This window comes from Serinus canaria, chromosome 3 (genome assembly GCF_022539315.1).
Source record: "Serinus canaria isolate serCan28SL12 chromosome 3, serCan2020, whole genome shotgun sequence".
Lineage (NCBI taxonomy): Eukaryota > Metazoa > Chordata > Aves > Passeriformes > Fringillidae > Serinus > Serinus canaria.
Genome location: NC_066316.1, coordinates 84,514,350 through 84,527,080, shown reverse-complemented (window position 1 = coordinate 84,527,080; position 12,731 = coordinate 84,514,350). Strand labels below are relative to the sequence as shown.

Sequence of the window (12,731 nt, the reverse complement as noted above, 5' to 3'; positions counted from 1 at the left end):
TAGGTGGTGTTGTCTCACCTTGGTATGCTTTCAAAGGTGGTTATGCCACCCTCTAAATGGTGTACTGATTATATTTCTGGTTAATTATATTCAGCACTGCATCTCTTGAGCTGATCTTTGACACTCATTGTTATTAACTGGCAGTCTTTGGAATATGCTAAAGGAAGTGCTTATATTTTATTTTTCTTCTTCAAGATGGAAATAATTGAAACAGACTAAATTTAAAAAAGTTAGCTTATTTTGAATGTGTCTAATTTTATAGTATGCCCAGGATTTATATGATTTTAGATTTAGGAATTGCCAGACAAAATGAAAATTAGTAATTGGAGAGTCAGTGAATGAAGCTGATGACAACCAGGGCAATGAGTTTTTAACAGGGATTCTTTAAATAGAAATTTAATGGCACATCTTGGAAATCTGGGATCTGTTTCAGTATAGTATAGATCCACTGACTGATCTTTAAATGGCTCAGCTTTAGTATTGCTAGCCATTTAACAGTGGCATCAAGGAGTTACACACTAATTATTAATGTTTAAAGGCAGGAAAAAAAATATTACATATTTTGCTTTTGTTGCTGTAGCTGGATTATTTCCAGTATCTGAGCTAATTTATTGAAGTTAGCTTTGGCATCTCCAGAATTTGTACTACAGATGACAGTAGAGCCAAAGCCTAGGAGAAAGGAGGAGTAAAACAATTGAAGATAATCAGGTGAGAATACAAGACATTCCAGGAGCACTGAGCTGTTGCTGATGTGCTACAAAAACAATATTAGTATGTTCAGGAGTTATGCTGTTGTCATGGTTTGAGACATTTCATTGCATTTAGAGTTAAGAATTACAGTTGATAAGTTTGGTAGACTGTGATATTTAACTATATCTGAAAACCTGCTTTTTCTTTTGACTTTTCCTTAAAAAGTAGATTGAACCAACATATATATCATCAGCTCTCTGTGTAATGATACAAAGATTAGAAGCAATGAAAACACATCAGAATTCATAGTGCTTTTTAAAACATTAACTGCAGATGCCTTTTTAAATTTCAGGTTGCACTTCCACTTGTGGGAGACATGGGTGCTATATTGAAGGTAAATTTTTCAGTGATTAAATGTCTTTTTTTGCTATAAACATGCTTTTTAAACAAACACATGCACTTGAGAGCTTCTATGGGTTCACTTCTGACTTACAGAGCTAGCCTAAAATAGTACTATGATTTTTAAAAAAATTTTGGTTTCTTTTTAAAAATACTCAAGAAATATATTTTATAGAAATTTTGCAAAATAGTGTTTGAGCAGCAAGGGAGGTAGTAGCCAGCAAGGGTCTATTCAGCATATCCAGCCCACAGTATGAATTGCTACAAATATACTCTGTTCTTCACTTTACTTTGTAGAACTAATTTCAGCAGTACACCAAATGGGGAAAATAGTCTAGCATTTCTGAGATATTATTTTGAAAAATAAGGAAATTTGGAGTGTTCTTCAATATTCCGAAATGAAAACTGTGCTCAGGAGTATTTCAATATGAAAAGCACACATCATTTCTACTGCCCTTTATTAATACATGTACTTAGGGTTTATTGACTTTCTCATTTCCAAATCTGATTTATTTTAGGTCTTTCCTTTTGTTTGTAATTGTGCTCTCTTTCTGCTGTACATGCTCTTCTCGTCAGAGCTCTCTCTCTTGCTGCTTCTTTAAGCCTCATTCTTCATTTCTTAGTGTTTTGCAGTTAGCACTTCTGTATGACTGCAATTTAGCTGGCAAATGCTTCTCTCAGCAATGCAGGGGTCATTTACTTTAAATAACTACAGATTTGAAGCTGGAGAGAGTAACAAGTAGCCTTCATCTCTAACTAAAAACACATTAGCATGATTTGAGTAGAGAGTGTGAGAGATGGAGAGGAAAACAAGTCTCTCTGAGCAAGTATATGGTTTAGAAGAGAGCAAGGACTCTCTTCTAAACCATAGAAGAGAAGCTTTGGGTGAAAAATGGAGGCCAGGTCAGAAGGGCAGGAAGGAAGAAGTGTGCACAGATCAGTCTGCATGGATCAGATCCATGTCATAAAAATATTTATTTGTCACTTCATCTTCTGTCTGCTCCACAGGGTGATCCTGGCACAAGAGGTCCTCCAGGCATTCCTGGCAGAGAAGGACCAAAAGTAAGTTTTGAAGAGTGCTTTGTAAGTAAGTTTTTTTTCATTGCTTTTGTTCTTGTTAAAAGCAAAAAGACAGATTCTTACCTTTGTCAACTTGACTTTTTTGTCTCACCTGCATCCCTGTGGCATTGGGCAGCCTAAAAGTTCCAATGATTTTTATGTTTCAGGCCTCTTCCTGTGTCAGTTTGCCTTTTGTCTAGGTTGAGTGAGCAAAATAGCCTGAGTTGAGTCCCAGGTCCAGATAGCTTTTCTGTGTGGCTCAGATCTGACTGCCCAGCAGTGCTTTGCTATCTATGGACTCATTTTAGGTGGGTCAGTCACACGAGGATCCTGCAGGGAAGAGGCGAACTTCCCCTGTCTCCCTCAAGTGTGCAACACAGCTGGACCACCCTGTGCCCTTGCTCCCTGTTCCCATGGGAGCAGCACAGCCATTTCCCTGGGACTTGAAGTGTCACTGACATCAATCCTGTTCTCTGGAATCAGATAAACAGCCACATGGTTTGACACATAGGTAGCTCCTATCATTGGGACTAATTCCATGGAAGTGAACTTTCTCCATTTCAGCAAGCATTCAAGCTCTTTGGTGTTTATGTCCCCATCTTAAGGTCTTTTGAGTATTTTGCCTCCTAGGAACAAACCACTCATTTCCTTTCACCTTGTGGGGAGGTTTATTTGAAAGTTTTCAGATGGTTTTGATCCTTTCCTTTATGTTTTAGGCACTATGGCTGAGAGGGCATCATGCTAGCATTTGTTGAATGTATAGAAAATGCCCTACAGAGCATGAAATTCATTGTTCTCTAATAGAAAATATTTGTTTCCATGTTATGTTTTCATAGGGAAGCAAAGGTGAACGTGGATTTCCTGGGCTTGTGGGGGAAAAGGGCGATGAGGTAAAATTACTTCATTTCTACAGTGATTATTTTATTTCTTATCTGAACCTGAGTAAAGACCTAGACTGAAAATGAAATGCACAGAATGTTATTGAGTTCTTTGAAACTGCTGAGATAGTAATGTAGTGCTATAAATAGCCCTTGATTCTGATTTTTCGATAAGATTGAATATTATTATTCAGTTAAATAACATCTATTTGATTTTCATCAGTGAATTTTTGCTCATTTGTATATTTTAAAGTCTCACATATATTTACAGGCTAATATTTAAGGATATAGGATGCAGCAATAAATAGGCTAATGCCAAATGTTTTCAGAAAATACTTCATGTCTATAAAATATTTGCTTTCATTTTGTTAGTTCCCCTTTAGAATTCACTTTTGAAAACTTTGCATTAAGCAAATAATCTGATGGGAACAGTAATAGCAGCAACCACTATTAAGTGGAAACTGAAAAATATTTGAATAGGCTGAATTTAAAGTATTTACAATATTTTGAATTTTATATTGCATTTTTGGAGTTATTTTTATGTCTTTATGGTAAAGGAAAAGAAAAGCCAAATGACTTGTGGTGCCAAATCCAAAATAACTGCTACAGCTTATAGCTTTCATTTTCAACTGAAATATTTGCAGTTAACATTTCAAGAGCAATATCAGTGCAAAAAAAAAAAATTTCACCACAACAGAAGGTATTAAGCAAATTAATCTGGATGAATAAATTAATTTCTTAGTGGCCTTAGCCAACTGAGCAGTTAAAATAAATAGCCCATTAAAAAGTATGTGATGAGCATTTTGAAACTCCAAAATACTTCACTGGGATTAAACACATGCTACTCTCTTTTAATTTAGGAGGGCTGGTTACAAAACACAGCACCTGGAAAATACAAAAGGAATTTAGAGTGTATTGATTGAGGGATTTGTAATTCTTTTTAAGCATTTCACATTTCTTCAGCACTAAGGCCATGATCTCTTAAGAATTTTTGAAGAGTAGTAGAATAAGAGAATAATTTCCCAAAAAAATGTGTTTATCAGTATCCTTGGCTTAAAAAAGTACACAGTTGTATGTGGAAAAAAAAAGATGCAGCTCCTGCTGTTTTGCCCCAGAACGTAGCATGTTGTCAGCCTAAAGTATCATGCTTACTTTTCCTTTGTTTTTTTTTAATTATATATAGAGCTCATTACATATATATTTTACATATATATTACATATATATTTGGTTTCAGATGATGATATATAGACCTCACATCTTATGTGCCTTCTGAGGTGGAATTCAGAACATATTCCCTAAAAGCATGGGGCAGCTAAAAGCAAATTTCATTCAGAATTTTACTTAAAAAAACAATTGGAGAGCAAGACATACTTGTGTGCCATATAGGATACCTCTAGCAGTCAGCCCCAGGAGGAATGAGACATTAGCCAAACAATTTTGACAATTCAAATGCTATTAAACAGATGAGACAGAAATAAGATATTGCAGGAAATTAAGAAGTTAATAAGGTAACAGCAAGTTTATGTCTGGCAAATTTTTTAAAGGAGTCTAGAGAAAATTCATTGTATATTTTTCATTAATGCTGTGTTAATAAGTTCATTTTTCATATGTTTCCTCACTTTTTGAGAGCTGGTGAACTCTGATATTTTCAATGTTTTGCAGCTTTTGATTATGACATGGTGAGGGTGCTAGATCATCTTTTTTTCAGAAACATGTACGAAAACATTTTAAAAGACACTTCTTATATGAATTTCAATATTTTTTGTGATCATTTTTTTGGAATGGGAAGAAATGTGAAGAAAGAGAGAGAAGCCTACCTGAAGCCCTTTGAAATATGCTCATTAACTTCCATATGCTTTCCAATCACCCTTTAATCTTTGTTGAACTTATCTTCATTTTCAAAGCACTTCTTTTTTTTCAGGGGAGGTTTTTTTTAAATATCAGTAGTAAGAATTACAGAAGATGTTCCTTTGGTTTCATATTAATTTTTCATGTAAATGTACCATCAGAGTAAAGGAGTTCAAAAGGAACAGAGAGCACATTAGCAACTACCTTGCCACTCTGAAAAGCTGCAGAGGTGGATCAATGTCCTCTGTGTGTAGGAGCAAGAAAGAAAAATCAATGTCTCTCCATCTCTATATTTTTGCTGATTTATTTCTCTCCAAATTTTATCCCTCAGTCTCCCCCTCAGAGCACCAATTTCAGGGTTTCTGACCTCTGTGGCTTTCTAGGCTGCCTCCTTAGTAATTCCTTCTTAAGGACTGCATTTCAAATGAGAAAAAAGCCTTTTCTGAAGGATTTTTCTTGTCAGAGGATCGACAGATAAAATTAATCACTGCTTGGAAGAATCCATTTCTTTTTGTGGATTATAGGGAGAACCAAGAGTGTTAGCTCTCATTAGTACATCACTTTCACATGTCTAAAATTGCACCTGAGCCTGGTGTGGCAGAGGAAAGTTGCTCAGTGACAAAGGCTTGTCTCAAATCCCACCTCTGTCCACTGCAGTGAGTTGCACAGCTGTTATGTTTAGTAAGTGGATACCAGAGTCCATTGATTTTCAGACAATCAAATAGAATATAAGCAGGAAAGTAGATCATTAAATACTATGCAAAATGTCATGTTCAATTACCAAAAAGCCAAACCAAAAATGAGGCAGGAAAGAACCATTTCATTTAGATAGGATCAGGTAATATTGAGAAGCCTGCTCAAATGTCTTCTCACCAGAAAAAAATTTTAAAAGTCTTTTAATAAAATAAAAGAGAAAATTAATCTCTAAGGAAAAGCTTGACATCTGTTCTTATCTGCACAACTAAGGACAAAACTATTTACAAAATGTAGGCTAAAAATGTGAAAGGTTGAAGGACAAGTGGTGTTTATCACTTAAGAAAAAGTTGCCTGATAACCTGGTTCAATGATAACCTGCTTCTCTTCCCCACCTGGTGGGGTGGTTATTTTTTTAGCCATTATTAAAAATAATACCTACATTTTAGAAGAAAATGCACTGTAATACAGGTATAGTATAGCTGGACATGCTGAATATAAGTATTTCTGAAGTGGGAGAGGAACTAGACATGTGCTCTTTTAATCTCCAGGGTCTTCAAGGTGCTCCTGGACTGCCAGGTGTGTCAGGACCCAGTGGCCCATCTGTAAGTGTGTGGTATCACCTGTGATCTAATTTATTTCTGTAGGGCTTGCTATAACTGCCTGAATCTAGTCCTTTCTTTTATCTTTTAGGAGAGTAATAATAAAATCTTACCCATTCTGACTCGAGTGAAGTAAACTATATTGCTGTTGATGTTACTGAAAATACCATAATTGTCTGGGCTCAAAGTTTATGGAACTTAAATAGATTTGAAGGTTTGACATTACTAGAGAATCTGTGAGGTTATATGATTTATGATGTGCAAATTTACTGTGAAATGTGTTTTTTTACCCAAGTTAGAGTCATGTTAGTAATAAAATCTAAAAATAGTTCCAGCTAGTCTTTATGGAAAAAAACTTAGTGCAAAAACAAAGTAATTACTTGGTTTCACAATTCAAAACCAAAGAATGAGATAAAGCTGATAATATTTAAAGACACTGAAATATATCATTAAAATTGTTGGTTTTACTGGGAGAGGTCCTCTTTGAAATGTTTTCAAATATTCTTTTCTATATATGGGAATTACATTAGTTAGTATGATCATTATTTGTTCCTTGGTTTCATGACAAAACTAATACTTCTTTCAAAATTGTAGCACATTTAAGAAGTTTAATGTGGAGTACATAAATTGGCATTTAGCAGTAAAATGTGATTCTCAGCTGGATCAAGATGTGCCTGTTAGGGTCACCACACTTAATTTGCCAAGGTGAAAATGCAATGGTGAATACCAGTTTTACCCTTCAAAGGATTTATCAGGAGGACACAGCTGTTGTATCAAAGAAAAGAGAAATATTTAACCCTCAAGGAGAAGTACAATTAGGTTTAAACTACCTCCAAAAAGTGTGTTTTAAAGACTTAGTGACACTGCAAAAATATTGTGTGTCATTTTTCCTAGCTTATACAAACAATTCTGTGTTGTGCAGGGAGTCCCAGGAAGACCTGGACATCCTGGTCCAGCTGGAGCAAAAGGAGAAAAGGTATTCCTTCTTTTTAGTCTTGGTACACGTCTGTGAAGGTTTTGCAATCCCATGACACTGTCTTTTGGGGCTGTTTTAAACAAGTGCAAGAATGTAATAAGAATGTGGCACACATTTCAAATTTTTATTTCTGTTTCACTACAAGTACTTTCCCTAAGCAGAGCTGTGCATGTGGGCTTGTATTTCGAAGCGCAGTCCTTGTGGTATATGTAAGTTGCAGAGAATTTTCTTTAGGCATAACACAATATAAGGTTTAGGAAAGTGAAAATATGTTTCTGACATAGAATATGACTAGTGACTTCTTGTTGTGCTTCTCATTCTTTTACCAATGTTATATTCAAAACAGTTGTACAAGCACTGAAAGTTATTGGGTGTTAGTTATGCTGAAAAAATGCATAAGCTTTCTTTTATATTTAATTTACACTCTCGGATATATATGTATATATATGTGTGTGTTTATATTTTATATATATATATATATATATATATAAAGAACTGCTCCTTTCAAAATTTTATATGTTCTTTTATCAGGAACTTGATATTATGGGGTGAAATTCATTTCTTGGGTACTTCAGATCAGAGCAATACAGCAGAGACAAACTTTGCTGCAAAATACTTCTGGGACAAGTTCTACATTTTGTGTATGAATACAGTTTTTCTTTCAGTAGTACTCTGGAATTTTTTCAGGCATAGCTCTGCCACATCCACATGTGGGATTCTAATTCCTTACAAAACTTTGGTATGACTAAGAAAGAAAACTGTTTTGTAAAGCTCTGAAATTATTTCAGTATAAAATTTGAATGAGAGTTATCTCCTTGCAGATCATGGTAACAAAAATTTTCTTTCCTTTTTATCTAACTGAATGCAAAATACAATTCTTTGATAGTTCCTTGTTCACAACTCACAGACAGGTGGGAATGAGAAGCCCTTGCTCTACAGCTCTTGTCTCATCATTCTAAAAGTGGAAAAAGTCAGATGGCTGAAGAGTAATGAAGTTAACTGAAATAAAGCCCCAGTAAATTTCTCCTCTGTCCTTCATCTGGGGCACACTTGAGAAATGATCACATAATGTGCTTTCAAAAATAATAGGATTTTAATTCCCCATGAAGAACCACTCTTGGGAGGCTGACAATTTCTAACAATTAACAGGGCCATTTGGAAATTATCCTAGTATAAATGTTTGGTAAGAATTATGTTTTTCTGGTGAGCTAATTATTGGCATTAAGCAGTTCGTTTGATTTTTGCCACCTCTGTAATTTTAAATTTGTAACTGAAGGGTATCACTGACATACATTAAATAAGGTCCCACTAAGCCAGTGAAAAATTCTGACAGACTTGCTTCAAATTATAGTGTATTTATCTGAATTGTAGTGATGAGATTTTGAAAAGATTGTTTGGGAAATATTATGATGAAACCTTTGCAGCTCTCTACTATCCACAGACCCCATGATTCTGCTGGGGAAAAATCTCAGCAGCTATGCTCTATATAATATAGGCAATTCAGTACACAATAGCAGAACAGGCCAGAGATACAGGTAACAACAGATGAATATTTTACAATAAAAACAACAAAAAAAAAATCATTATATCTCTTAATAACGAAGATTCTTTAAAAAAATCTTAATTTATATTCAATATGTTTCTAAGTAAACAATTTCTGAAACTGTAGCTCTTTATTTACATATGAATGATCAACTGAGGACTGGCTTTTGCAAAATAATATACAAAGCATAAAATTAATGTTCACTTTTATCTGCCAGTTGTTTAGAAATTCATATTAACAACTCTTATTTTTTTTTCCTTCCTCTCCCTCCTGGTACATATGAAATGATTCCCAACCCAGGTTACCAGGTTATTTAGCCATAAGGAAGTTACTACACATAAAGCAGCAAGTAACTAACAAAATAAAAGCCAGTAAAAAGTAATGATTCATGCCTTCCCTAAAGCTAAAGGAGGAACATTGCAGGAGAATTTATTCTTGATATTACCTGCTCTTATTGACTGTATCTCTTGTTTATTGTCATTGTGGTCATCATGGCTTGAGTGTGAAATAGATGTGGCCAGTTACAGTAAATGAGTTCCATCAATCTCTTGCTGTACTAGGGTAGTGAAGGTTCTCCTGGGAAACCTGGACCACCTGGGCCTCCGGTGAGACATTTCGTTTTATATCTTGAATTTATTAGGAACAATATGCTGGTGGGTAAAATGTAATGGGATATAAAGAACTCAGTGTTGCTCTAATAAAAATTAATATTGCAGGAAGGTATCAGCGCCTTTTTTCGAAAGGTGTCCGTACTCCATTTTTTTTTTTTGCAATTCATCACTGAGTAAGTTCAGACCACTAAAACTCTCTAAGAAACCTGCTCAAATTAGTTAACCTTGGTATCCAATATGATTAGAGTAAAATTGACAGCTTGGAGACCTGAGATCAGAGAATCCAGGCAACCTAGGGAAAGTCTGTGGAGCTCACTGGACTCTAAATTAAGTGGAATAGTACCTAACACAAAATTTATTCTGGAGAATTCTAATAATAAAAATCAAAATATGATGCGCACTGATTTACAGGTTTCTTGGTTTATAATTAAAAAAAAATAAAAAAGCACCCGAAGCTGTATTGGTGTGTGTATTATGTTCTTCTGGAATGTGGAATCTTTGGCAGATTGAGAACAAAAAGGATACCACAGCTTTGCTGAACTACAAGAACTTGAGCAGGGCAATAGTTCTGCCTTTATAATTCATAAGTGACACTTACTTGGTTTTTATGCTTTAAAGGGTATGCCTTACAATGAAAGAAATGGAATGAGCAGCTTATATAAACTGCAGGTATTTCTCTTTAATGTTAATTGCTTTTCTTTCAATCCCCACCCAATTTTAGCCCAACTCAACTTTTAAACTTGCTGTTACAGGGAGGAGTGAGTGTCGCGAGTTATCCAGGTCCGCCAGGACCTCCGGTAAGTGCTACCAGAAATCTCATTTCTAGCAGCTAATGGCATGGAAACAGAGGAGGGCTAGTTGCACATGGAATTGGATTTTATCTGTGAAAGATTTCAATAATAAGGATATGATTGGTATGTAGCATACATACTGTGATTTTATGTTTGCCAAGCATTTTAGCCTATTTTGGAGAGTGGTTTATTTTGATTAAATTATTTCATCCTAGCAAGTAAAGACTGCAGGAATGGTACATAATTTGGTATTGCACTCCTTAGTGAAAGTATTCTTATACTAAAAATGTGTCATTTTGTATTTATAGTTTGAGGAGGCATAGTTTTGTAGTGAAATTTGGTGCCAGAAATGAGAAGCTCAGGAATTCTGATCTTAGTCCTCTCACTGATTCACTATATGCAGCTGCAGTGCAGGAAAAGGTGTCAAACTAAGAATTAGATTGTGGAAGTAATAGAGGGCTGGTGTCTTTTACACTGCATGCAGTACCTTGCAGCTGGACAGTGTTGCTTTGGTTCCATGGAACTAAAGATGCTGTGCACTTATTTACATTCTTGTTCTTTTTAGCACTATAGGAAAGTTCTATTTTGAAATGATTGTCTCTTTGGTAACCACAGTTATGGGCTGACACCAAGCAACAGAGCTGTATTTCACTGTATTCTGGAAGAGCAAAACAAAACCCAAAATATTACTAAGATTTTGTACTTAATTAATCAGCTGGGATTGGAATGAATAATGATTCTAAAGGCACTGCATTAGCAAAGAATACTCATAACACAGTCATTAAAAAAATCCCACCTTATGATGTAACTGTTCTTCTTTAAATATGGTTTGGTTTTTTTGGGTTTTTTTGCAGGGTCCAAAAGGGGATCCTGGAACAGTGGTATGTATGAATAGATTTTTCGGTTTTAATAGAGAATTCCCCAAGTAGTTTGTCCTTCTGAAGGACAATAAGAATTCCAAACCCAAACCTCCCAGGAGAGACAGCAAGACATGGGGTTGTAAGACAGTTTTCTAAAACAGTTTAATAAGCTGTTCTCAAAAAAAATTCACAAAGCCTCTTTTTCTGTTTCCCCATAATGCCTTGAAGCTGAATACTTCTTTCTGTACCAGCACCTAGTTCAGTAATTCTGTATGACATCTTTCATCAAAATAAAATCATTGAGCCAAATACTCACACAGATCCTCTGGGAAAAGCTTAATTTGTAAATCAGTAAAGCAAGGCATAACAAAATCTGTTTACCTAATAACTGGTTAGCTGTTATAGTAATCTCATATTAAATAATCTGCTGTTGCTTGCTCTTCAACATTTCCCATGTTGAGTAAAGAAATTCTAATTGTATGCAATCTTCTAATGAAAAAAAATTTAAAAACAGGGAGACCCAGGACCAATGGGATTACCAGGACTGGAAGGACTCCCAGGGGAAAAGGTAGGACTCTTAAAAAGAAGGCATAATTTATTAGTGGCCACTCTCTGCAGCTAAATATTTTCTGAAGCCCTTTCTAGTTTATTTTGCATGTGTAAGTTAATGTTTCTATAAGAAAAATCTTTGCATACTCATTTATTTTTTCCTTTAGTGTGGGTGTAAATAACATACTCACCAAACATAAAATTTCATTTTCTGCAAATGGAAAGTTGTGTTTAGGAGGCCTTGCAATATTCTTGGTAGAATACTACTATAATTGATAGTAATATATTTAATATTTTCCTATGTATGGTTCTGGTTCCCTCTTGAATGTCATCTTACATTTACAGTCCATCTGTCTTGTTCTCAGCCTTTTGCTTTCTAATTGTGGTGGCTGATTACAAATTTAAAGAAAAGCATTTTATAAAAGGCTAAAAAAGTCAAGATATAAAAATATTCATTTCTAAATATAGCAAAGTACAAAACATTTAGCAGAGAAATAAAAATAATCTGTAAATATGTTTTCTGTCAGCAAAACCATTTTGATTTTCCCCATATCTTCTGATTTAGGAAGAAAAAAGAGTAAATTTTTTTGCAAATGAAATGTTTGTTTTCCAGCATTTTGAATTATACTATTAAATGACTTCATGCAAAAGTACTTTACTGAAACTCATTTTTCATCACAAAGAAATATAAATTAAAATTTCCCTCTCAATATCACTGTGCATTCCTCCTACTTGTTCAGTCAGTGACAAGATCTAAGGTAGGTGTTTATACTAGATGCTTAAATTACAGGAGATGGTTCTTGCTCTGGAATTCTACAACTTACAAGCAATTAAAGACTAGTCTGATTTCAAAATGAACAAACACAGGGTGACATTACAGGTCTAACTGAGACAAAGTGGGGACAGGAATTAAATAAAGAGAATAAGCAATAGATCAGATCATATAAACCAGCTGAGTGAGTGTTTGGCCCTCTCCCAAAGTAGAAATATCATTTCCTTAACTAAATTTGGTCCGAATTTCATGTTTGTGTTGCAAATAAGTGGACAGAATCTCAGAGCCTGACAATCCCAACAGTACAGTGCATGCTGGGTTTTAATTTAGAGCCATAATGCTCCTCTGTGTAGCAGAATGTCAACTTCTACAGACGACATTGGCTGTAATTTCACAATCATTTCATTAACTGCTCGTGTCCTCTGGATAAAATGTCCCCTCCCTCAGCTGTGCTGACAG

At 34.9% G+C, this 12,731-nt stretch overlaps 1 protein-coding gene across 2 annotated transcripts in view; it reads left to right on the top strand.

The window, feature by feature from the left end:
* The window catches only part of COL19A1 (collagen type XIX alpha 1 chain), a 174,073-nt gene that overhangs the window by 140,130 nt on the left and 21,212 nt on the right, over window positions 1-12,731 (top strand). For both annotated transcript variants that reach the window (XM_009094353.4, XM_030235572.2), the window contains exons 31-40: window positions 1,043-1,084; window positions 2,098-2,151; window positions 2,985-3,038; window positions 6,120-6,173; window positions 7,093-7,146; window positions 9,250-9,294; window positions 9,919-9,969; window positions 10,053-10,097; window positions 10,946-10,972; window positions 11,466-11,519. In XM_009094353.4, coding sequence (XP_009092601.3) covers window positions 1,043-1,084; window positions 2,098-2,151; window positions 2,985-3,038; window positions 6,120-6,173; window positions 7,093-7,146; window positions 9,250-9,294; window positions 9,919-9,969; window positions 10,053-10,097; window positions 10,946-10,972; window positions 11,466-11,519 — 480 coding nt within the window. The remainder of the gene's footprint in view (window positions 1-1,042; window positions 1,085-2,097; window positions 2,152-2,984; window positions 3,039-6,119; window positions 6,174-7,092; window positions 7,147-9,249; window positions 9,295-9,918; window positions 9,970-10,052; window positions 10,098-10,945; window positions 10,973-11,465; window positions 11,520-12,731) is intronic.